This window comes from Hyperoodon ampullatus, assembly GCF_949752795.1.
Source record: "Hyperoodon ampullatus genome assembly, chromosome: 2".
NCBI lineage: Eukaryota > Metazoa > Chordata > Mammalia > Artiodactyla > Ziphiidae > Hyperoodon > Hyperoodon ampullatus.
Window position 1 is genome coordinate 150,090,392 of NC_136915.1, and position 26,026 is coordinate 150,116,417.

Consider the following 26,026-nt stretch of genomic DNA (forward strand, 5'->3'; position numbering starts at 1 on the left):
CTTCATTCGGGGGTGCTGGTGATTCCTCTGTGACTGCTTCCCCAGAGCCCACCTGCGTCCTGGCACTGAGGGAAAAGCGGTAGCGCGACACGGGGTCTGCTCTTTGCATCGTGAACTTGGTCTGATTGGGAGAGAAGTTTTCCACTATCTGCTTTCCTACTTTGGTTCCATTAACTGGGGAGAGACAGGTAAGTGGAATTGAACTTTAGCAACATTGACCATGATGGGTTATGTAATCTGCAGCTGGAAGGACGAAGCCTTCCCGACTCTGCTGGGAAGGGAACCCGTGGAACCTGCCCGTGATCTTAAGGACTCAGGGGAGGGAGATGATTCAAAGGCTGATGGGTGTGCAAGAACTCCTTTCCGGCTTTTTGATGACGCACCAGGGTAACACTTTTTCACTGATCTCGTTACGCCAGCTCAGTGCGAAGTTATGTGGCTGATTCTGAAAGATTCAATTTTTAATCCTCAAGCCTTTTCAACAAGGACAGAACTTGAAGTTCCTTTTTTCCTTTCAAACAGAACTAGGGCAAAACCACTAGAGCTTTTTGTTGTTAATGCCTCCTTTGTAAAAGGCCTCCTTTGTCAAATACCTCAGAGGGGGAAGGTCAGGTCCAGAGATGGATTCAGAACCACATACAAGCACCCAGTTGGCTATTAAAATCCTTAACAGCACAATACCTGTCCTTTGAGCTTCACACTGAGGCACAACGTCACCCACTTTAGAAGACTTAAAGTTTTTCAAATGAATGACGCTCCTGTCCCTGCCTGGTGAGGCTGAACTCTTTAGGTGAGGTCGTCCAGACCCAGGCTCCTGACTGAGCCACTCCAAATTCCATGGCAGCTCTACATACAGCTGCCTTACCATAAATGGCATCTTATTAAGGTGTCCCCGAGTGTCGGTGTCGTGTGGATTCCTAAGCACGTACTATCTGCCCCATCGGATGGAAGGTCCATCAGGTAAGGAAACTTCTCTCCTAGACTTGTAGGTGTTAGAGACTCTAAGATTCCTGAGGGCAGGGGTTGAATCCCTCATCAAACCAGAAGTCCCCTTTGTCTCACCGGGCCGACTGGAAGCTCCCTGCAGGAGGAGGTGTGTCAGAAGAGCAGGGATTGGGTCTCACTTGCCTCCCCTAACCCTACAGGAAACTTTTCCCCTGGTCCCTCTATCCCTCCACAATGACCTCTGTACCCATAGGCTTTCTACCTTGATTCCTTAGGAAAAGTGTTGAGAATGGGGTTTCTGATTCTCAGGTTATCCAAGAGAAAGAGGGCAGAACGTACAGGCCACGTATTTGAGGGTATATCCAATCAGGATCCCATTGGGGTGTTCTGGATGATCCCATTCCAGGTTGATTGTCTCCAGGTTGGGCTGCCGGACTCGGAAACGCCTGGGGGCACTGGGTACTTGGGGAAGGAGGAGAGAGTGGGGGAGATGGGGGGAAGAGGGGCGGGCAAGATGAAGAAAACACAAAACACAAAGCACAAGTATGAAGGCATTGACCTCTGGGCAACCCCCGTGCTGGATCACTGTTAAGCCAGAGCCCAGAGAACTACGAGGTGGCCAGCGCCCACCGCCCCCTCCAGGATGGCGTTTCCCCAGATCTAGGACAAGCACGGCTCAGACTCGGTTTACATGGGGAAGAAGCCAGTCAAGTTCTCCTTTAGCAACTACCCTGGATTCAACACATGTTAGGCTCTGATCCTGCAAAGAAACCCCCAAGTTGGGCAGTCATTCCCAGGCAGGGAACCGGTTTTAGCCGTTTGGTAATAGAGGCTGCAGTTCCCAATCCTCAGACAAGGATTCTCACCACTGGGTCCAAGCATCAGGCCCTGGCCTCTGGGCTGAGAATGCCGGGTTCAGGGGTGAAGAGAGAGAAACCCATGATGGAACATGTGGATGGTGCCAAGAGCATGAGCAATGGGGAGAGGCTGGTGATGAAAACCAGACGAGGAGGGGAGACAGGAATAAAGAAACAAGAGGGGAGAACAGAGGAGAGGACAAAGGAGGAAGAGAAGAAGAATGGGGAAAATAATAGTTAAGAAGGGAGAAAGGAGAAACAGAAGAGGGCAAAGCCACTGCCCAGCTGGTTCAAGAGGGCTGGCAGGAAGAGGAGATGCGCCGGGACCTCGGCAGGTGTCTGCCTCCCAGGATCGGGGCGCCCACTGCAGGGCAGTCTCTTGACTATAGTGGTGTAACAAGAGTGAAGGTCCTTGGGTATGGTAAACCAACCAGATGCCTCTTGGGGTCAAGGTGCCTGAGCTCCCTCAGGAGGTGGTAGGCAGGCAGCCCCGCCTCCCGCAGTGCCCTCGGGAGTCCGTGTGCACATCCCGTCTGGAATCATGGCAGCAGCCAGCACAGTCTCGTCTTGACGTACAATCTCCCGTCAGGGCGACCGCCTTGGTGACGGTGCTCCATGAGCACGGCGGCGCTGCTCAGCTCGCAGGTCATCCCTTCTTGAGGTCAGGCAGAGGTCAATTTGTGTGGTCCAGGCTGAGCCACGCTGGAGCCGCTCAGGGGCACCTGGCCGCGCCACCCTCGACCTGCCCCACCCAGGGAGCTGCGGCCGGACCTACCTCCTTCCGGGGTGGTGAACTCCTTGGTTTCACTGCGAGGCCCATCGCCTCGCCCATTGACCACAACCATCTCCAGCTTGTAGTTACTGTAGGGGAAGAGGCGGGACACCACGCCACGGAGGCGGTCGCCGGGGAAGCCGGCTTGCTGCCTCTTCTGAGACACCCACAGGCTCTTCAGCAAGCTGCTCTCCCTCCAGTAGTAGGCCTTCGGGACAGAGGCAGGCCGGTAAGGGTTCGGCCAGGCAGAGCCAGGTTAGTTGTTAGTGGTGACGCTCATGGTGACCGGTGTTCCCTTTGCTGGCCACAGGCTCCAAATCCCCAACGACCTCGTCAGGCCCACAGAGGGCTGGGGGTGTCCTGACAGTCCCCATTCGTTAGCCACTAGTGAGTGGGAATTGATGTCAAACAAAGTAAGAGTTTTTGGTTTCAATCATTTTCTGAGCCATGTCGCCTCTCTGGGGAACAGGCAAGTCAGCCAAACTTACAGCTGAGCGGCTCCGTCTTGAGACTTCTTTCCAAGCTGGGGATAGGTTGCTCAGGGAGTCCGTGCCAGAACCACAGATTTGAGCCAAGGGTCCAGGCACAGAAAGCTCTTTTCTGTGCTCAAAGACCGCATCACCTTGAGTTAGATTTAGTATGGTTTAGATTGGCAGCGGGCAGGAGTTGAAAAGCAGCAGGTTACCCCCAGAAGTCTGAATATAAGAAAGGGTTGATTTAATCCATTGAAGTCCAATGGTTCCTTTTAATACTGTTTAAAGACCTTTAGGACAGTGACATGGCCAAGCCAGTGGGAGACCAGGCTGTGGGGTGGCAAGAGCTTGGATGGGATGGGACGGCCTGTGCAAGGCGGTAGTGTCACAGGTACAGTCGAGAGAGTCTGAGACATGGGGTCTGATGAGCAGTGGAGGAGACGCCCCAGGTCAGCTGTCACACGAGCATCACCCGGGGCCTCCAAAGGCAAGGTAAGGAGGAAGTCCAGACTTAAGAGGGGGACCCAGAGGGAGCTTTAGCCAAAAAAAATCTCTAGGCAAGTAGGTTAAGAGTGCAAGTTGGGGAAGATTTAAGCATATATATCACCTTGCCTTCCTTCCCCTACCTACCAAATCCATTTCCCAAGAAGAGACTGGCTCCCTCTGTGTGCCCCCAACTGTCCATCAGCCAACTCTCGATGACCCCTAAGCCTGTGTTACCCCAGGGCTACAGCCTCCCCAGGAACTTTTTAAAAAGAGCTACTCATCAGGGAGAGCCTTGCATACCCTGGGTTTTCTCTCCCTTCCCTTTCAAAGAGAGAGATGTCAGGGATGGAAGAGGTGGCCAGGGGAAGCCAAGGGCCTTGATAATTGGAGTTGGCTGTGACAACAGGGAAGGGTTTGTACCCTTCTAGTGGCTCTTCCGGTTAGTTGCGGCTTCATGAAATCAGACTGGGAGAGGCAAGCAGCCCAGCGGGGGCCATTAGGAGAGGGGAAGGGTGTAGCTCAGCGGTGCCTCAACACTGCTTCTGAAGATACATGTGTGTCCACACACATGTATTACAAGCATAATGTGCTATGTATGGTCAACCCAAACCCAACACCCTTCACATGATTTTCTGCTGAGTAGAATCTCTCAGCATACCCGGTGCAGGATACTTCTGGGTGTATATATTTTTTTTCTGGGTATATTTTTGAACAGCTAACCCTAGACATCATCTTCTTGAACCAACTCTGGATCCAACAGCTATCCCAAGGGACCCCTTCCAAATATCTTACGGCCCGCATCTGCTACTCCCTCGCCCTGGTTAGCGAGCTGGGTGGTTAGACAGGGCTTGGAGCTGGCTTCCTCACTCGGTACTCTCTGAGCTGGCCCTGGACCGTGTCGGAGTAGACGCGGTTCCACTGAAGGCTGATGGCTGTGCTGTTCAGGACTCGGATTTTAACATCAGTGGGTGCAGCCCTGGGATCTGCAATGTGTTGGGACAGAGAGCTGGTTATGCAGGCGGGGCTGGGCCCCCGACTCGAGAGTCCCCTCCGACTTGTTCTCTGCTGGCCTGCACCTCCGGCCCACTCTGGACACTGGGTACTCCCTGAGGGCAGGGGCCATGCCTCCTCCACCAGCCTGGACTTGGAAGAGTGTGGGGAGGCTCAAGACAAAAGGGCGGCCTCACAGGTGGAGGGCTCTGCCTACACGTTTAGAGGGCAATTATGTGCAACCGTCACACAGAGTCTCTGTTTGCCCCTCCATCCCATTGGCCACCCTTCCCCACCCTGCCTCGGGTCCCGGGAGGCTTGTCCTCTCTGGACCGTGTCAGCGGGGCTCCCCTGTTCTCAGGCTTCCAGATGGGTCTGCCCAACAGGCGGTAGCAACAGGAGCTCCCAGGGCAGGAGAGGGAAGATGGTATCTATTCCCCTGGCTGCCTCTTTGCGGGGAGGCAGGATGGCAGTAGTGCACTCTTCTACACAAGGGCAGCCCTCGCTGGCCGTGGTGACTCGCCCGCCGCCAGCCCCTCAGGGCCCGAGTGGTATAACAGCATCCTGCTGTCGCTGGCCCTCCAGCTGGTTTGCTGTACCTTGCTGTTGTCCCTCTTAACTCTGTCCTCACATTAGAAATAGTCCCCGTTGAGTGGCATTTATTTCCTGCCAGGGCCCTGCAGGAAACGTTACCTACAGACTAAAGACACCCTAACCAAGTTCAGGAAAAGATTCTGATCCTGTGACTACTTGCAAAGGGAGGGCCACTCCTCCCTCCCCCACACTGGTTCTCACCCCCGTTTTCTCTACTCTGCTGCAAAAGCAGTTGTGCCCCATCCTCTCTAAAGCATCTGCCGCAGGGGTACACGGATGCGATGGAAACCGTGAGGTGGTCCGTGAAGTCCATGGCTAGATGCTGCCTCTTCCATACTTACCCTCCAGTAGTCCCTACTGTCTTCTGTCCGGAAGTGTCTGCCACCATGGAGATGAGGAGTGGGACAGACGGAGGGCCTGCTGATCCCCTCTACTTATCTCCCAAGTGGGTCCAATACATAATCACTTCCAGGGAAGGGCCCAACCCTCACTTACTCCCATCTCACCGTTATGAACCCCGCTGGCCCTCCTCCTGACCCCAGCCTTGGCCCCTGTGACTCTGCTCTTCCCTTCCTTCTGGTCACCTCATCCACCTACATGATTTCTTCTTGGATCAGACCCAAACACACCAGGACATGGATTGCCCTGACCAGGAGGGGCATCACCAACCCTCCTACCTTGCTCAAAAGCCTACAGGATTGATGTGCGGGGGGCAGAGAGGCTACCACCATCTGGAAAACCAGGCACATACTTCTACATATATGCCCAGAATTGTGTTGATTTACCCAGTGACAGCCTCCAAAGAACTTCTCTTCTTATGTTCAATTCCAAGGGCTAAGAGCAACACTGGGAATGTTGCAGTGCCTGGTCTGGAGCATTCCAGTCTGGGGCTCTGTGGACCTTGCTCCCTCAAGGATTCCCCTGGGGAGCCCAGGAGGAGTCTGGCCTGTGGCCCTGCTTCTGGTGGAGGTGTCTAATTATGGCCTGTTGGGACGGATGGCCCGTGGTACTAGCAAGCCCTGGCAGTAAGGTAGATCAGAAGGTCTGGGTTCTATTTTCAAGCCTGACATTTGCTATTGTGCAATATTGGCAGGGGTTTCCCTTGCAGGGCCTCAGTTTTCATGTTGATAAAGTGAGGGTATTGGACTAGGTGACTAACAAGAATACTAACTAGTGTTCGGATGATACCATCTCTGCTCCCGGCATCACCTGGGGCCTGTCTGCTCTAGGTCACTGTAGGGGATTTCTCTTCCCTGGGAACTGAATGTCCTCCCAGGATGCTCTCGGAAGACCCCCGACCCACCCTGAGGTTCCTGGTCTGTGAGGGTGGCCTGTGCAGCCCAGCCATCAGGGTCCTGGGTGGGGACAGGGGAGGGTACTCACAATCTTCTCCAGAGTAACCGATGACAGTGTCTGGTTCAGGGCCCTTCCCAAAGTCATTTTCTGCCTGGACTCGGATCTCATAGGGCACGTAGACAGGGGTCTGCCCCACCACATAGCGGGAGCCCCACACAGTGACATTGTTCCAGGTCTCTCGGGTCTCTCTCCGCCGCCACTTGACGATGTAGCGCAGGTTGGGGCCAAAGGCGGAGGTGGCGTTCATCGGCTGAGCAGGGAGAGAGATGGCAGGAGTGGAGAGGGTGCAGGCGAGGAGCCCAGGCCACCCACGGCTCGCACCCTTTCTGTGCCAGGCACCCTGCCCCAAACTGCCCAACAGCGGCCAGCCCCCTGGCAGAGCTGGGGAGACCACGGCCCCCACTCTGAGTCCCCCCGGAGCCTGGAGTCCCGTGAAGCCAGCAGCATCGAGATTCGCCACCCAAGCCCTAGTCCCTCTGATTCCACAGCCAGCCCCCCTGGCAGGTGCCCAGGGAGCGAAAGCTTTATTGTCGACAGGACTCTTTCCTGTGATGGAGCAACCAGGAAACAAAATATGGACAGTGATATATGGCTCCAAAGTCAGAAAGGGGCGAGTTTGCTTCAGGCACAGCATGCCTGCTGCCAATGAACTCAAAATTCCAGATTTCAGTCCTACTTAATCCTTGCATGTCTGTCCTGTCCTTCCCAAAAGGCCGGAGCTGGGAGTGAGCATAACTCTGTTTTTGTTCCCTAAGGGCCTGGTCCAGGAAGCAGTCCTCCGGGAGCCTGGAATACAGAGCCGTAGACCAAGAACCGACCCTTGCAAGGTCCTGCAAGACGAGTCCCGGTGTCTTAAGTCTGGGCTCAGCCCAGTTGCCAAGGCTGCTGTGAAACCAGGCTCTCCGAAGACGGGGATGGTCGTGATTCCAAACTCTGTTATCTCCCTGTTTCCATTACTCACGTCAACAGCACAAAAATGTTAATATTTCAGTGGCTGAATTTGCATCTCTTAGACTTGGAAGGGGTTTGGAAAAAAGTCATTTTGAGGCCACATATCCCAGTTTTGGTTTGGAAAATGTGGTCAGTGAGCCGAGATGAAGATGAGCTTTTTCAATCCTGGCCCAGAGGACATCTTTTGAGTCACCTTGTCCATCCTGGACTTACAGATGGCTGGCACTGGAGGACCACTCAGAGGCTGGTCTCTCCCCACCACTCCCAGCAATCTCCAGTGATGGGCCCCCAGAACACACCAAAGTGAGGTACTGGTGTTTGGGCTAAATCTCTCCTACAGACTAATCTAAATTTCTCCCTCTTCTGAAGAAGCCCATTGATCCTGCAGGACTCTCTCTGATTTTGCCAGACTGACAGTCTCTGTTCCTTGGTCATCTCTGCTCCTGTCTCCTGTCTTAAATGTTGCTCTTAGACATTCTCCTGTTTGGTTTCTGGATGCTCAATGCAGAGACGAGTAGCCCCCGCACCAGCCAGGTAGTCTGAGCCACCCTGCGGCCTTGGAGTCACAGGGTTGTAGAGGGCAAGCCCATCACGGATGGGCTGCGAGGGGCTCTTACCGTCCACGTGATCTCCATGTTGTTCTTTCTCGTCCCCTCTCCCTTCACATCAGAGGGGTTGGACTCAGGGGCTGGAATCCAAATGGATGCAAAGTTCAAGTCCAGTCTGTGCATTACCAGGGCACAGTAAGCACCCTCTCTCCCCCAGACTGACTGGTCCCTTCTACTCTCTGTCTTTTCTCAGCATCTCTCAACACACTCTGTCCCGTAAGCAGCTGAACTCGCTCTGCCACTTTCTCGTATGGATGATGTGCCTTCCTAGATAAGATTTAAACCCCCCAAAGCAGGGATACTTTCTTTTGAATTTTAATCCCTTATAAGACAGCATTTATCATAAGGCTTTCCACACTTTAGATGATCAGTACAGCCAACTCAATGTGGATTATCCCCTTTGTGGATTATCCACTAAGTATGTTTAATACAAGACTGGTTTACCCTGGCATTCAACATTTTTGGGGAGCATCTCCACCCTCAATGAACCAGCATGATTTTAGAAATCTAAACATTTCATTACCCAAGTGTTTTAAGAAACCTGGTGCAACCCCAGATGATATATTTCTACTGCAAATCTTTGCCGTAGCTCTTCCCTTTAAAGCAGAGCATCAAGAGTTATTCATAGTATTAGTAATAATAAAAATAACAGTTAACTTTTATTGTGTGCTTGCTATATGCACATCACGGTAAGTACCCGAATCCCATTTTCAAACGTAATCCTCACAACAGCCCCATGATGGAGATGGTGTTATTATTCTCTGTTTCACAGATGAGGAAGCTAAGCCTTGGAGAGGTTAAGTAACTTGCCCAAATTCATGTGGCTGGGGACCGGGGGAACTCAGTCTGAACTTGGGGTACCTGGCTTCAGCACCTCCCGTTAGCCCTCAAGCACTCACGTGCTCCACTGGTTCGGTAGCGCTCGGACGGGAGGCTGGGATGGCTGCTGCCCACCTCATTGATGGCAATGACCCGGAACTGGTAGTTGACATAGGGGGACAGCTGGAGGACGGCTGAGTTGACACTGCCTGGGAACTTGGAATGGTCATGCCAGACCCCTGGCTGGAACTGGTCCTCTTCAAACTGGACAACGTAGTCTGAGGGGGCAAAGGAAGACAGGGCTGTTTGGGGAGCTGAGTTAGTGAGTTCTTTCTCAAGAGCACTCCTTCATGGTCTCCATTAGTCTTTATAATCTCCCTTGGGTAGACAAAGGCACAGGTATTCTTCCCAAAACCCAGAAAGGGAAACCAAGGCCTCCACGCGTTCTGTCAACAGGCCAGGGCACACGTCAAGTGAGGCCGAAGTGGGACCAGAAACCAGGACCAGGCCTCTGGCTTCCGGGCTGCCGTCCCTCTTTTCTGGACAGTAGCGCAGGGCCCCGGCTGACCTGTGATGGGGCTGTTGTTATCGTCCCCCGGGATCCAGGTCAGTCTCACGCTCCTCTCGGCCAGGTCAGTGAGCTCCAGGTCCCGGGGTCGGTCTGGCCGTCCTGGCAGCAGAGGGAGAAGACACCACGCAGGCCTCCCGCGTTAGAGCCGGCCCGTCCCTGGGCTGGCCTCAGCCCTGAACACTGTCCCACGGACAGGACTCTAGCGGGCTGAGGTCACCACCGCAGGAACCAACCCCAGCCTGTGCCGGAGGGTCAGCACAGGGACCGCCCCCTTCCCTCAGGGTTCAAGGAAGAACAAAGAGAGAACCCCAACTTCCACCACCACCCCCCAAAATATCAAGGAATGCAGGGCACAGGGAGGGCTGGGGCCAACCCACCCCATTGCTGTGGATGTTCTCGGAGTGCAAGCATTTGGGAAATGCTGCCCTTTGCATTAGACCCATGTTCACAACCTTTAGGAAAACTGGTGAAGAAGTCTGGGATTTTGTCTCATTTTCTCATAATTATCTTCTACTCAGTGTGCCGAGGCTCTGAGGGGGCAGGAGCCCAGGGGGTGTTGGGAAAGCTGAGCAGGGCAGACCAGTTAAGGGAATAGAGGGGACAAAGACGGAGGACCAGGCCAGGGAGGAGACAGGGACTCAGTCTAGAAGTTTCAGTGCTGGACAGGACAGAGGCCCTAACAAGGGTGGGGGCAGCACCTCTTTGGGGCTCCCGTCTCACTGGATTTCCTAAGTGTGTGTAAGTGCCCTCCTGGCCTGGGGATAAAGCCATCTGGCCACTGACTGGTGAGGGTAGGCGTGATTTTTTTCTCCTATCCTGGCTCCTTGAACCAGCTATTTCCACATTTTGGCTGGTTACTGGAAGGATCTGGAAGGTGAGTCACTGGAGCCCACATTCATGTGTGTTGCACAGGAACGTGTGCGGATTGGAAATGGGTGTATAGTAGATGTGAAAGGCTGCAAAATAGATGGGCCTACAGATAACTCAAAGCAAGTGGGTTTCCTGACTGAATACACTTCAGAGGCTGAGCTGGGGGAAGAGAACAGGCCACCCCAAGGGAGTCGTGGGCATGGCCAGAGGTAAGGGACTGGGGACACGGGGAGCGACAGCCGGACTTTGGAGCTCAGTCTGTGGAAGGAGCAGGCAGCCGGGAGTCGGGCTGTGATGGGCTAAGGTAGGTGACGTGGGCCTCTTGCGAGGAGTCAGATTTGGCAGGGGGCGGGGCAGGCCGCCCCTTGCCTGTACACAGCACTCCAGTCTGGCAGCGCCTTCCTCCTCCTAGACTCCTCCCTCCCAGACACCTCGAGTGCTTGGCGACAGTCCCCGGGATTAGTATGAATTACCTTTGGGCAGGGCAGCCAAACGGTTAGTTGGAGTGGCCTGATCAGCTGCAAAGGTAAGATGGGTTATCCAGGTTAGCAGGTTATCTGGGGATAAAGGTGTTCTCGAAGGGTGGGAATAGGCAGCCAAGGCTTGAACAGCTGCCCCTGCACAGCTTCACCCCTCCCCCACTTCCATGGAGAGTGCCCCGCCCTCACAAAGGCCTTCCTGTGCTTGCTCCACAGCTGGGGGTAGACACCCTGGGTCCTTCCTGTCCCAATGCTACGACTGTGCCTGGGCCCACTGTTCCCTGTGACCATGCAGGGACACTGCTGAGGGACAGGAGTGCACTGAGAGTTATGGCAATAGAGGGCCTGGAGACAGCAGAGATGAGGAGGTGATTTGCTTCCCCAGACGGGAGAGGTTACGTCCCCAGGTCTGGGATGGCTTAGTATTTACAGTCTGGCCTGGACACGAGGGCAGGACAAGACAGGATCATCCGAAATGCACAGCACCCTGTGAAATCCCATCAGGAAAGGGGTGCAGAGAGGAAGGCTAGCAGAGGGTGTTGGAAGGACAAACACAAAGTTCAGTCTTGCTTCAAGGATGGATCGTTTTAATTGACTTAGTGGTTTAGAGTTAGCTGTAAAGTTGGTAAAAATGATCACAGTGAGAACCCCCTGTCCATTTCCCTCTCTGCTTCAGGCACCGTTCAGGTGAGGATTTGGGCAAGTTAATGATTCCATTCAGGAGGTAAGGCATCCAGCACAGCGTGTTCTGAAAGGAGCAACTTCCTAACCCTTAAACCAGGAGGCAGGAGGATCACCAGGCCTGGCTGGCTCGCTGACCACAGGCTCTGCCTTTGGAACCGTCCTCTGCTTCTCTGGCCTCGGGAAGTAGGGGGGTGGGGATCAGCGCCAGTGTGGGCAGCGGCAGTTACCTAGCACGGTCAGGTAGGCCTTGGCCAGGTCTTGGTCCAGCTCGGTGCTGGCAACGCACGTGTAGCTACCCTGGTCCCGCTCGGCCACACCAAAGATGGTCAGGGAGTCCTCTTCCTTCTTCATCCTGCAAAGGTACCGGGGAGGGGTTGGGAGGAAGGCGAGTAGGGTGACAGTGAAGGGGGCAGGCAGCAGGAGTGCTGGGCACTGCCCGGCTGCTTTCTCCCTGAAGTGGGGACGGTGGGTCAGAAGGGAGGAGGCGGCACTGTAGTCTGGGCTGGGCCACCGCAGCCCCTCCTAGGGGACGTGAGGCTCCACCTCAGTGCTTCGAGAGAGGCAGGGTCTTCATGTCACCCTGAGCACTTACGGTGCTTGCTGGAGGGGACAGGAAAGTAGGCGGAGCCAAAGCGGCCCTGGCCCACATTCACTGTCCTCAGTTCCCACACTGGGTCTGCTCTCCGTGCCTTTCCTGTGCTGTGCTCCCCTCCCGAATTAGGGCACAGTTAGGCCCACCCCCCAAAGGCAGGTCTTCTCGTACTTCCAGCTCTGTCTTCAGCCCAGATTGATGCCCAGGCTCAGCCCAGGTGCCCCGGGCTCCTCTGCACTGTCTCCCATAGAGGGAGGAGGGCACCAAAGAGCAGGGCAGACTGTGAGCATGGCTGAGGGCCAGAATGCCTGCACCCACCCGCAGGCTACGCCCCTGCAGAAAACCAGATCATCACTGGAAACAGCTGGTACCGATGCTCAACCTGCCCGGAGACGGACAAACAGTCCCGAGGGGAGCCTCTGGATCAGCCGTTCTTAACCCTAGCTGCACATTACAAACACCTGGGGGGACTTTTAAACACTATCTATGCCTGGGCCCTCCCTCAACTCCAGTTAAATCCGAATCTGGGATGAGGGATGGATGGGGCAGGCCTGGGCCTGGTAAACGGTCCCAGGTGCATTAAGGGCGGAGAGCGCCATTAACCACGAGGGTTAGAGTCTGCTCGGCCAACCCTGCCCTCTGCTGGAGAACAGGAGCACTGCAGGCAGGGCTGAGAGGATGGGGAGGGAGTCCTGGCTGTGAAAAGGAGGCAGGGAAAGGATCAAAATAAAGGGAGGAGGACAAGAGAAGAAGTGAGGGAAGAGAGGGAGAGAAGTGAAGACAGGAAGGCGTGGGAAGGAGAGGAGAAGAGGGAGGGAGGAGGAGGAGGAGAGAGAAGCAGAGCCCTGACGGGGGAGAGGGGGAAGCTGCCGTGGGAGGGGGGTCTCGCCAGATGTGGAGGGAGTCGCTGAGGCTGTCACGCCCTCCTCAGCAGTTCCCCAGTGACACACATGGCACAGGTTCCCTGTGTTCTTCCATGCATCCCCAAGAGCAAGGGAAAAGAAAACGCCCAGAGGAGCAGCAGGAAGGAAGGAGGGAGGAGCAGAAACCTGTTCCCGACGTAGAGGGGCTCATCGTCCTTCAGCCAGTACACCGTGAGCTTCAGGGAGGGGTCGTGCTTCACGCGACACTCCAGCTGCACCGTGGTGCCCCTTTTGGCGATCTGGTCCTCAGGCATCCGGTAGATCCTGGTGGGGTCTGTGGGGAAGCCCCCGGAACTCGTCTCTGCCACCCCATGCCCATGCGGCCACACAGTGTGACATGCATGACCTCCAGGTTAGATGGACCACGGAAGTGGCAGAAATAGGACTCGGTTACATGAATGGTAGGGGACGCCTGGTATGGGGGGATCCCAAACAGTAGCCAATCCCCAAATCCCTTCTCTCTGGCTCAGGAACATAGGACGTATTTTCTGGGGTGGTAGTGGGGAGCTGGTGTGGGTAACAGGCGTCCCTGCCTAAGTCTATTTGGACCAGGCTGGTGATGACCCAGTGCTCGCAACACCAGGCCAGCCAGAGGCCCTGGCCACGAAACTTCCACGGAGAGGACACACAGACCTGGAGGGAGGTCCCACTAGGTGTGGCACATTTTCAAAGTGAGTGACACACATGGATAACCTTGAGGAGATGGCTTCCTTGCCCTCCCCACCCCTCCCTCTATCTAGCAACTCTCTCCTTTACCTTTGACCTCCAGGCGGACCTGGTTCTCAGCTTTGCCCAGGATGTTGGTGGCAACACAGGTGTAGATGCCTTGGTCCTCTTTGCGGATCATCTTGATTTCCAGACTGCCGTTCTCGTAGACATGGTAGTTGCCACCATCCAGGTTGCTTCCTTGCCCATTCTTAAACCTCACAACAGAGCAGCAGGACACACAGCATACTGAGAAAGGACTGGCCCGGGGGGCGGGAGGAGCCCCGAGCCCTGTGGGTCTTGCCTCTGACCACTGGATGGCCTTGGCAAGTCTCTGGGCCTCGGTTTCTTTCTTTGCACAATAAGAGGGTTGACCCAGCTGATCCACCACCTCCTCTCAGCTTCAACCCTTTAAGGCTCCCAGGACTTGCTGAATACCTCTCACGGGCCAGATGGAATGAGAAAGGCGAGACAGATGACCCCGTGGGGGAGGCCTGGTCTCCTGGAACTTACCATCGGAGTGTGGGGATGGGAGATCCAAAGAACGGGCAGTCCAGCCGCGTCCGGTTGTACAGGATCACCCTGATGAGCTGGTTCCGGGGTGACAGCATCCGAGGCGGCACGTCTGCAATTCCCAGAGAACTGACCTTGGGTGGGGAGTCTTCCTCTTCCTCTTTGTGGACCAGTCTTATCTCTCTGTTCCTTCTCCTCACAGCAGCTTTCTCAGCACCAGTGTACCTTCCCCCATCAACCTCCCTCCTTTAAGAAGCCTCTGAGGATTAGGTGAGGAAGGAGGAAGCTTATCCATTTGTCCTTCATCTACCCTACATCCAGTCCAGCTTTTGCAAAGGGTTCCCCCCAATTTTCCAGCAGCTTCTATACCTGCCCCTCCACAGCCCCAAGGCTTCTCCTAGCTGCACCTGCCCACCTCTCCCTGCTCTGGAAATGCCACGAACATATTCAGGACTATTTCCCACCGAGACCATGGAAAACCCAGGGAGAGTCAACATGGACACACCAAGGAGACAAGACGGTCCCTCCTCTCATCAGGGGAGGAAGGTGACTGAGACTGACTTTTCGCATGGAATGAACTCTGTCTGCACACCCAGCTCAATGGATTTTAAGTCCTCCATCCTCCCCGCAAATGTCATTCTAGGTCTCCGTGCTTCCCCCATCCTGCCGCCCTCATGCCCCACCAGCCTGGCCAATCACCGGAGAAGAAAGTGTGCCCAGGAGGTGAGCAAGGTCCAGGCAGGCGAGTGGAGGGAGGGGTGCGCTCACCCAGCACGCTGACGAAGGCGTTGGCCAGCAGGTAGCCGTGCTCGTTGGAGGTGTTGCACTGGTACACGGCCCTGCTGCTGATCTGGGTGTCCCGGAAGATGATGGTGTCCCCGGCCACCTCACGGTTTGGGTTGGGTGGTGCCGCTACAGTTGGAAAAGACACTCCTTGTGAGAAAGAGGGAGGGCAGGGCGAAGGGCACTTGGGACTCTGGCCAGGACTCCCTGGTAGGACTGGGGTGCTGTGGAGGCAGTAGCACTGGGCCAGCTCAGACCCAGCTTCCGGCCCACCACTGCCTAGCTGTGTGGCCTGGGTCCATCACTGAGCCCACTGGAGTTTATTTCTCAGTCCATCCGATGGGAATAGGAATCCCGGTCAAACCTACACAGCAGCTGGGCAGCTGTGGTTGACAGCGTAAGCTTTGGAAACAGGAGGGGTTTGAATTCTAACCACACTACCTGCCGGCACTATTCAATGGCTCTGTACTTCAGTCTCCTTGTCAACTGAATGGGGATAACATATCAGCTTGTGGGGGTCTTATGAGGATGACCGGAGATTCTCTGCATGTCATTAGCAGAGGGCTCAGCACATACTGATCATTATCGTTGTTATTATTTTATTTTATTTTATTTTATTTTTTTGCGGTACACGGGCCTCTCCCCGCTGTGGCCTCTCCCGCTGCGGAGCACAGGCTCCAGACGCACAGGCTCAGCGGCCATGGCTCACGGGCCCAGCCGCTCCACGGCATGTGGGATCTTCCCGGACCGGGGCACGAACCTGTGTCCCCTGCATCGGCAGGCAGACTCTCAACCACTGCGCCACCAGGGAAGCCCGTTGTTATTATTTTAATTCAATGTGCATATACTCAAATGTGTTTTGAAAAGGATAAAGCAATATCCAACTAGATGGGACCTGCCACCTTCCCATCCTCTGAGCAGAGGACTCTGCAGACATTCACAAAGTTAAATCCGGAAGTCGATGCCTGCTGAAAGCTGAATGAGTCCCTGTATTTGCCAAAGCAACCTGATCTCCCCAAGACGAGTGCACACTGAGAGGACAATCCCTGCTGCAGTTCTCCTGGTACCACTGGCTGGGGATGCAGACAGCAGAGGCTGGGGAGTGGCCGTGGGGTCTCACACCTGTCCCCGTTATCACTCCAAGACCCAGGGCAAATCAATAACTCCTCTGGGCCTCATTTCCTTCACCTGTCAAATGCGGAAGCATTACTCCCATCTTTCCCCTACTCTGAGGAAGGTTAAGATAAGAAAATGATAATGAGATAATGAGCTGTACAAATAAAAGTTTTTTAGAAGTGTAAAGAATCCCTACTTCTCTCATCTTTCACCACCAGAAGGTGCCTTTCCTCTGTAAGATTTCGGGACTGAGCCAGATGACTTGGTTTGCGTGATCTAGGAACTCATCCAGGATCACTCAGACCTACCACAGAAGTCAGCAGAGAAGAACCCAGGGTCTGGCCCCCTGGGCTCCACCCCACAGATAGCAAGTCTGAGCCCGGAACTAGGGAATCAGCAGGTGAACAAAGCCGAGGTCAGCATCCTTATCATCCTTCCGGAGTCTCCACTCAGCAAAAAAGCGCAAAGGAAGCCGATGCCAGCAACTTTCAGTCTCCTTGCCCGGCAATTCCCACAGACCAGCTTTCCTCCCGGTCACTCCCTTGAGTGATGGGGGACCTTTCCCTGGGCCAAGGCTCAGCTGTAAATCCTGAACTTTGCATTTATTTAATGGTGCTGTGAAGTTTAGAGCCTTTGTTTGCTTTGTCCCCAAACTGCTACCAGGACAGGGAGAAGGGCAGAGGGCAGGCCGTGTCTGTGTGTCGCTCGTATCTAGAGGCAGGATATTTCCTGGGATAGACAGGGTAGGCATATTGCACTGTCACAGCAGGCCACAGCTTCCCCACTCACTAGCCATGTGACCTCGGGCAATTCCCTGCACCACCAGAGCCTCATTTCCTCATCTTTAATGTTTGAGGTTAATGAGATAAGAGGAATGCACAGTGCCTGGCACACAATAAATGTCTAGAAAGGTGCATTCTCCTCTACCTGTCTCCCTGCCTCTCCACCTGTTTCTATCAGCTGTTGCTTGTGAGTTAGGCTCTGAGGTCTTGCCATCTATTTTTGGCCCCATCGGGTTGAAAACATTGTTTGCATTTCCTCTGACCCCTTAGAGAAAGTAAGGACAGGACACTTAAAAAGTAAATGCAACTGGAGTGAATATGATGTGAAAAGTTGACCTCTGGCTGGAAGGATCCCTGGAGTCACCCACTCCGGTATCTGGGTGGGACTACATCTCCCTGACGTCTGTGCGCACTCAGTAACTGCACTGTGAACCTCTGCTCTCACAGGGAAGTTTTCCCTCATTTCTGACCATATCTTTCATGTTGTCGCATAACCCTGCCTCTTATTTTGCCCTCGGCAGAGAGAGGGACTTGGGTAAATGATGGAAATGAGTTACCGAGCTCTCCTCTACCTCCTGAGCCCCAGCCATCACTCAGAGCCTATACTCTCAGGAGATACAGGCTGAGGTCTCTAGCCCTTGAACCGGGCTCTGTAGTTGTAAAGGGCAGAAAGCAGAAATTTACGAAAAACCCCAGGGAGCAGAAATCCCCTAAACATGGGAACATAACCACAGGCCTTCTGTTCTCTCTCACACACAAATGAGGCAGGTTTCCTGCCTCTTGAGATGTCCAAAGAGATGGGCTACTCCCTCACTTCTGCTGCAACAGGGCTGGCCCACAGGGATGGGGAGCTGGATCCTCTGGCAGGAGACAGGGCAGAGGCAAGCGGGAGAACAGTGCGTTACTCACATTGCAAAGGTTCTCCATTCACCATCCACTGGACGGTGGGCTTGGGGTTCCCGTTGGCTCGACACACCAGTCTCCCGTCCTCGCCAGGAGCCAGGATAAGGTTCTTGGGTTCGTCCAGCCAGTAGGGAGCAGCTGGAAGACAAGGACAGGCATAGGCAGGGGTGTCAGATGACAGGAGCAGCCAGAAGGAACCAATGGGCCCCCTCTAGGAAGGCAGGAGCCCCCGAGTGCCAGCCCCAGGCCCCCGCCACCTGCCCAGGGCTCATCCTGATAGGGTGACAGTCTAGGCTGCCTTTGGTCAGCTTGGCACTACAGATGCTGACTGATTTATTTCAAGTTCACAGAACAAGAGTTCTAAACTGGGGCTCCCTGAAGAGCTGTTAACAAACATGGGTGCCAGGGCCCATCTTCGACCTACTAAGTCAGAATCCTCGGGGATGACTGGGCGGCCAATGCGTTGAGAGCCCCCCAGGCTCTCGTGGTGTGCACCCAAGGGCTTGAGCCAGGGAGGGTGGTAAAGTAGCAGGGGTTGGCCCTCTGGATTCCTGCTGTTGTTGCTGCAGGATCAGACCATTTAGGAAAGGCCAGATATTCATTCTTTTAGACACTAAGCTTCGGTTAGAGCAGACGCTCTTAGCTGGCCACCCCTTCCAATTTTCTGGAAATGTTTGTGAATATGTGGATATGGATTTTTTTTGAGAAGAGGGTCCTTTGGATCAGAGTCCCAAAGATCTTGAAACCCCAATAAAGGTTAAGAGCCCCTGGTTCGAGCGTGGTGCTGAAACCAAGGTCACAGGTCAACCTGAGCCTGTACTAGGAAAGTTCTTACACTGTGGTTTCAGACCTCATCACCCCAATCATCCATTCAGCCCACCATTCAGACTGAGAAGTGACTAGTGCACCCCCACCCCCACCCGTGGCTGGGACCCCCACAGAGGCATGTGCTCTGTTGCCTACAACAGCTCAGGTGGCCCATCTATGCTTTGAGGGGAGGGAAGTGATTTTTTGAAAAATAATTTGGGCCATGATGACTTCCCATTTTTTTTTTTTTTTTTTTTTTTTTTTTTTTTTTTGTGGTATGCGGGCCTCTCACTGTTGTGGCCTCTCCCGTTGCGGAGCACAGGCTCCGGATGCGCAGGCTCAGCAGCCATGGCTCACGGGCCCAGCCGCTCCGCGGCATATGGGATCCTCCCAGACCGGGGCACGAACCCGTATCCCCTGCATCGGCAGGCGGACTCTCAACCACTGCTCCACCAGGGAGGCCCAACTTCCCATTTTTGAAAGAGAACCATACACAAGTACACAGACAGCACAGGCCTAAGACAACACACCGTGAACAGGACTGCGAAACGAAAGACAGAAAGGTTCTGGGTGATCCAAATAGGCCACAGGAGAAAGTGCACCTGCTGGGCAATGGTCAGGGCAGATTCCCTCCCTTAACACCTCCCTCTTTCCCCCTCCCCTTTTACACACACACACACACACACACACACCTGGGGGTGACACCATTCCTGCAGGACACTATTGCCACTAATCAGCATGCTGGACATTTTCCCCACTCACCCTGCCCTCCAACCACCCTGAGAGAGAAGGGTGGCCATGGAGTGTAGCGCTGGCAAAATCATCGTAATGAGAAATACACACAACGTACCCTTTACTCTCACCGAGATCGTGTGCCGGATGCTGCCCATCTTGTTGGAGGCCAGGCAGAAATACTCCCCGGAGTCTTCCTCGGACACGTTGGTGATACGCAGGGCCTTGTTAAAGTTCTCAAACTTGGCCTTGTCAGACGGGAGGTCCCCACCTTTCTTGTACCATGCGATGTCTGGTGTTGGGCTAAGAGGGACCAGGCGAGAAACAGGGACTTATCACTAAATGTGGCTCTGCTATTATTGTATGGAGTCCGGGACACCCAGGTATCCTTAAAGTGTACTCGGGCCCAGGAGGATGCATGTCCTCTGAGAGCTGATGCCTCCTATGCAGAGGGGATGCTCAGCCACAGGGCACCTGAGGGACTTAGCTAAGGTCACAAGAGGGTCTAACACACATACAGGAAGCCTAGTCACCTCCTTTCCTCATTATCTAAAAAAGAGAGGCGGCCAGTGGGATGGAGATGACTATGGTTTGCATCGTCCTCACTAGGAGCTGTTTGCCTCGCTTTTTGCACCACCACAACGCCCTCCACCCCCAAATGTGGCAAGAACAGAGCATGCACAAACCCCCAGCCCAGCCTCCTGGAGGGTGGCCAGAAGTCGGGGTGCAAACTGTACGTACACCCCGGAGGCGATGCACTCCAGCAGGAGGTCCATGCCACGCAGCACCATCTGACTGCTCGCAGTGCCCTGGGGATACATGAAGCTGGGTGTTCTTTCTGCAACTCCTCGGGCTGAAACAGGATGGAACAAGCTCTCGTGAGCTTATTGCCCAGAGGGCTGACCCAGCTAGGCCAGAGCTGTCAGGCTAGAGAGAAAGGTTACCATGCCCTCCTGCTTACCCCCTTACCCTCAGAGGCACCAAGCCCCAGACCCTCCCCGCTGAGACCACCCCAAGGGCCGGGACATCATTAAATGAGGTGTGTTAGGAAGCGCAGGGCTCCTCGGCCCCACCAGCACATGTGTGTGAGCAGCTCTACATTCTGACAGGACCTGCCAAGAGGAGCCCAGCCCCCCTCCCAGTTCAGTAAGCCTCTCTGGCCCTGCAACGGGGGAGGAGTTGCCTGAGCAGCGAGTGTCTACTCCCCGAGCATCTCGTGTTGGGATCCGGAGGCCAGCACGGTGGCCCCCAGGGAGGCCATCTCAGCAGCAGTGGAAGAAAGAGAAGGAACATCTTGGGGCCACAGGATAACCTGCTCTTTGGGACCCTGGAGACAAGGAGCTGGGATGAAGCCACGGAGACTCAGATGAACAGTCAGAGATGCGGGGAGTATTATTAATGGTTTAGCAAAGACATGGAGAGAATTAATGAACAGAGATGACAGGAAATCACTTTGGGGCCAAGACCATTCTGCTTCTTCACTAATGACTCTGGAAGGGGGCTGGGGAGGAGGGTGTTAATTGGATGTGAGAGACTGGGGGAGGGGTGAGAGGCAAGGGGCAGCCAAGATGGAGGCGGCGATCTGCAATTCAACGAGGCTGGAGCAGCCGCGGGGTCTGGAATCAATGACATGCACACAGCTTTTGGAAGCCAGATGGCTCACAAGAGAGCGACGCTGTCAGGGTGGCTATTTCCCTATGGAAGGGGTCATGCAAGTCTGGGGACACCCCAGCGCAGTGGACCCCACCTTACCTCAGCCTCACCTCTCCCTCAGGGCACAGTTCTATGGAAGCGGATAAGATGGGACGGAGAAGAACAAGGATTTTGCAACCAGGAACCACAAAGCAAAGGGAAACTGGAGCAGTCACCCCTGCTCAAAAGGTGTATGACTGCAAACAAGAAGAGTTAAAAATATAAAGATAAGCTGGGCCTACCCATGGGTTTCATGGGTCTTCAACTCAGCTGGAGAGGTGAGAGCTGGAGGGGAGGCAGGGCTGCCAGGAGCTGGGAGCCCTCAGACATGCCTGGAGGGAGAGTGAGGCATTCTTCCCGGCAGGAGTCAGGTAGTGTTACTGGGCGCTGGCAGAAGGACAGAGTGGCAGGGGGAACTCTGTGTCTGTGACATTGCTGGACTTAGTGAGCTAGCTACTGGCTGGCTGGAACAGCGGGGCTCCTGTCCTAGGGGCGCCCAGCTTCTCTCCGTCAGCCTTCAGGGGAGTGCGTTTCGTAGAGTTGGCATCTATTTTATCCTTTTGTCAAGGGGAAGAACTGATGAAACGTGGAGGGAGTTAGGCTACTGGCACAATATATGGCACATATATCGAGTGTTCAGTAAGTGTGTGTGGGATGAATAAATTCAAGAGAAGAGACTAAAAAAGAAGGCAACAAGTTACCCCATGTTCTCTCTCTCTCTCTCTGTAGATATGCTCATCTGTCCCACCAGCACACACATATACAACAGTGGCTACTGAAGGGGTTAATCCATTATGTGGTTAATCGGTTACCGTCTATAACTCTTATAGCATCCAGGTCTCAGTACCGAAGAAGCCTGATACCAAAGCAGCAGCTTCCTCCCACCCATCATCCCGGAATCACCCAAACGGTCAGACAACACAAGGTCAGGGGCACATGAGGAGGCTCTGGTGCCGGTTTGGTGAATCTGGGAGAGCTGCGAACCGTGGGGTTACGTGGAAGCTCAGTCGGCACACTCCTTCCACATGGGAACAAAACCTGTAGAAACCAATCTGTGACCCTGTGGACATTTAATTCACACCACAGTGTGCAGCCCTGCCAAGTACACATGACCAGCAAAGCATTAAGTACAGGAAAGGGGGAAATGAACACCGAGGGCTGCTGTGGCTGCCCTGACACACTGCAGCTGTGACTATAAAAAGGTTATAGCAATACTTCATTTGTAGGATGTGGGCTAGCAGCCACAGAGTTGTTCCAAAGGAGGAGAAGCTACTGGGAAATGAGCCAAAGTTCAAAACTACAGGGAAGAACATCCTAAAGGCAGAGGTAATCATCAGGGCTGCCACGTGGCCGTTTACTATGGGCCAAGCGCTGGGGCTTGGCTCCATCTCCATCACCATCATCAAGTTCGATCCTCACAGCAAACTTGGGGGGTATGACTCCCATTTTCCACAGAGGAAGCTGAGGTTCAGTGGAGTCAACAGACTTGCCGAGGTCACAAGCCAGTTATATTTTGGATTGTGGACCATCTGGTGTCAAAGTTTGTGTTCTAGCATCTATTCTATGTTGCCTCTCTCTTTAAAGATGGATACCCTACTTGTTCCTACTTCTGACAGTCAGCTTTGGGAAGATTTTTTGTACTCAAACCAAAGAATACCAAAATTCAAGGGCAAAAGACGTAAAGGAGAAAGATATTTTTGTCTTAATGAGCTGCTCTGGTGAAACTCTTCCATGATGTTTTTCTCAAATATTGTTCTCACCATCTCAGCTGAGATTCTATCTCTCCTCGATGGCTATTAAATAAAGTCAGGCCCAAACTGGAAAAATACAAGCTGGGCTGGACATTAAAAGGCTCCAAAGACATCTCAGCTGGATTGTTAAAGCCACAGAAAGCTTGAAGAGGAGGCAGGGTGACACATGGTATCATTAAGGGATGAGAAAGCTGGACCCAAAGGGGAGATCGTGAAAAAATGTGGTCTTACATTAAAGGGATTTGCAGGAAAATTTACAAAGGATAATCCAGCTGGTGGTTTGGGGAGCTACTGCTCCCAAGGGAGGGTAGCTCATTTCTTGCCCTGGAGACGTAGACCCAGAAGGAGGGTTGGAGACAAAGGCGAATGATTACTCTATGAGACTCTATATGGTGGAAGATGACAGAGTCTTTTAGGGCATCATAGGATCCCACCACCTTCTCAGAGGTGGGGATCCCAGCCTCTCCAGCTTGATGACGCTTCACTGACTCTCCCACATCTTCAGGGCTGGACCTAATATCTGATCATCTCAGAATCCAGATGCTGAAGGTCACATCTGTGAGGATTCGGGAAGAGCTTCCCATGCTGGCCCATCTGACCTCTAGGCCAAGGGCGGTCCATCCTCTCCTGCCTCTCACAAGCTGTGGTAAAAGAGCAGGCTCATCAGTTTCCGGGGAAGTCTGGCCAGCAGGGGGACGTCAGGAGATGCCTCTGCCTCAACCACCTTGGCTTTAAAGAGCCAATGAAAAATGCCTCAATTGTCTCCTGCAAAAGTACGGGTCAAAATTGCTGAAAACCCGAGTTGCTCCCCCTCTGTCAAGTACTGTGTGTTAGGAGAAGAGAGTTCAATGAATCAGATGTATCTGGAATCCACAAACAGCTTTTAGGGGCGGCTGGATCCTACCTTTAGCTGCTTGTGATTCTCAGAACTGAGAACTCATGGGCCTGGATCCCTGGCATCTCACCACCTCTCTGGCTCTAGAAACGGCTGACAAAACAACCGCAGAAGACAAGAAAAACTCTTTGTCTAGTAAATTTGATACCTTCTACTGCCAGGAAATCTCTTCCATAAATCTAACCCAAATCCCTCATGCTGTAGTTGGAGCTTTTTTCTTACCCAGTTCTCAGCATAGCTGAGAATCTGAAAAGCTAGTCTGCCCTAAAATTTCTCCCTCCTTAGTACTTTCTTCCCATAATTGTGCCTGCCTCTCTCCACTAAGCTTCTCTTCAAGTTCTCCATGTCCCTCTTAATTTTAGAATCAAAGAACAATTGTACTTGATACAGTCAACACTAAGTCTTTAACACCATAATGGTAACATTTATTAATCACTGCTGTGTCTGACACCACACTAGGAACATAGGCACATTATCCTGTTTAATCTTCACAACAATCCTTTGGGGCAGGTAATACACCCATTTTGCAGATGAGGAGATTAAAGGCCTGACACACTAAATGACTTGCCCAAGGTCACTCAATGGTATGTCCTGGAGGCTGAGTTTAATTCAAGGCAGTCTGCCTCACAGCACACATCATTATCTTCCTTTCTCCTTTCCTGGGTGAATCCTAAGTGGCAAGTTACAATTTTCAGATCAGCTTCCCCCTGCTACTTAGCAGGTCAGGGGGCATCTGGCATATGTTCAGAGGATACCAAACCACTATAGAGATCACTAAACTATAGCTATGGGCTGGCCCTACTGTTACAAAAGGGGCATGCTTCAAAGCCAAGTTCAGAGGTGTACTGGGTACTGTTCATCATACTGTGTCTCTCTGTCCAGCTCCCTGAACTCAGGAAGGACCTTATCTTCTTTCCTTTCTTTTCACTTTCTGTCTCTTTCTAGAAGCATTCAAGTTAGCTGTCCTTTGTTCAACATGTACCTCACTTTGACTTTATACCCTTTCCAGCTGGGGTCATACTTGGGTCAGCCCCACTCTACCTTGGATTGAGGAGATGAGGTCAATCTTCTTCTGAGCTCTTGTGAGTTTTGCTTGGTTTCATAGCCCTGGATGATTCTTATAACTCCTACTTATTTACTTACAATAATATCTACCACTGGTCACAAACTGGTTTAAATGGCTGGAATCACTTAAACTTATATAATTGATGAAACAACTCTATATGCATGTCCCCCTCAGTGGTTTGTCTTATATAAAGCAAGGAGCTTGGACCAGATGGCCTCTAAGAGACCTTCTGGCTTTGATAAGACTCCAGCTTTAAGAATACTTCCATAACAGATTACCCGGAGTCCAATTGAGAAAAAGGCACATTCCACACCAATGCTCTGGGGCTCTTGACACAATGGTGGTTGGCCCCATTAGTTTGAAAACAAACAATGCCCCGAATCCAACAAAGGTCCCCTGCTTCCTCGGGCAGTAAATCTCTTTGGCAGGATCTCAATGTGGCTCTGGGTGCTCGGTGCCAAGTTAAAGCCTTTGCCACTCTCGCTGGCTCTCACTCCCTCTTCCCATCCCCCACTCCAGACACCGATCATTGTTTATATTAGCACATCACCATACAGACACTTCCTATCTATTTGAGCCCACAATGACCCCCCTGGGGACCTGCAGCCTCAGCTTCCGAGATGGCAGCCAGCTGCCTCTCCAGAGCCAGCAAATGATGATTCCTCCGGCTGCTCAAGGAAAACAAGACATTCTTGAGCCATGGTTGCGGGTAGCTCAGGTGTGGAAACAGCCAATTACTCTACTAATCAGCTTGAGCAACCAGTTGTGTGATGAGTTAGAAATATGCCTCATGGAAATTGTTCCATGACTTGCAAATGTGTGGGTGGATGGGCATTGGATTTGCATGCGCTCCCACAGGAGGAAAGAGACCCAGGTGCTAGATTGCAGTGGATGGTCCAACTTCTTTTATACTTACCTTGAAAGTGAACTCAGAGCTAGACTCTTCCTCCTATTTCCCAGATGAATTTTAAAGGGATATGGGACCTGTGAAATGGTACCCCCAGTAACTAAGGCTAGAGCCCAACGCAGGCAATTCATATCCAGACACTTAAGAGCTAGCTAAGCACACACTACAAAGCTTTCTGTGTTCTTTAAACCACTGATAGAAACGAGACCTCCCCTTTCCTCCTGACTGTGGGAACTCCCTATCCTCAGGTATTCTCCATCCATCCACCACTGGTTCCTAAGTTTCTACTGAACCCTCCAAGAAGCTCCTTTGAAGTCCTCCCCTGGCCTGACCAACTCGTCCAGAACTCAGACTGGAGGCTGGCACATTCGAAGAGATCGCACCTCTCCTCCCACACTGGCCAC

The 26,026-nt window shown here is 53.2% G+C and overlaps 1 protein-coding gene across 6 annotated transcripts in view; it reads right to left on the bottom strand.

Annotated features, from left to right (window-relative positions):
* The window catches only part of NFASC (neurofascin), a gene marked incomplete at both ends in the record, with an annotated part of 69,632 nt that overhangs the window by 26,642 nt on the left and 16,964 nt on the right, over positions 1–26,026 (bottom strand). For 2 of the 6 annotated variants that reach the window (XM_079696797.1, XM_079696795.1), the window contains 17 exons: positions 1–174; positions 1,285–1,407; positions 2,578–2,782; positions 4,401–4,516; positions 6,501–6,723; positions 8,042–8,112; positions 8,932–9,129; positions 9,420–9,521; positions 10,766–10,810; positions 11,683–11,807; positions 13,097–13,244; positions 13,727–13,893; positions 14,189–14,300; positions 14,957–15,100; positions 17,779–17,910; positions 19,430–19,614; positions 20,053–20,164. In XM_079696797.1, the coding sequence (XP_079552923.1) occupies positions 1–174; positions 1,285–1,407; positions 2,578–2,782; positions 4,401–4,516; positions 6,501–6,723; positions 8,042–8,112; positions 8,932–9,129; positions 9,420–9,521; positions 10,766–10,810; positions 11,683–11,807; positions 13,097–13,244; positions 13,727–13,893; positions 14,189–14,300; positions 14,957–15,100; positions 17,779–17,910; positions 19,430–19,614; positions 20,053–20,164 (2,382 nt within the window). The remainder of the gene's footprint in view (positions 175–1,284; positions 1,408–2,577; positions 2,783–4,400; positions 4,517–6,500; positions 6,724–8,041; positions 8,113–8,931; positions 9,130–9,419; positions 9,522–10,765; positions 10,811–11,682; positions 11,808–13,096; positions 13,245–13,726; positions 13,894–14,188; positions 14,301–14,956; positions 15,101–17,778; positions 17,911–19,429; positions 19,615–20,052; positions 20,165–26,026) is intronic. The other 4 variants (XM_079696799.1, XM_079696798.1, XM_079696796.1 and 1 more) reach the window with 3 other exon arrangements.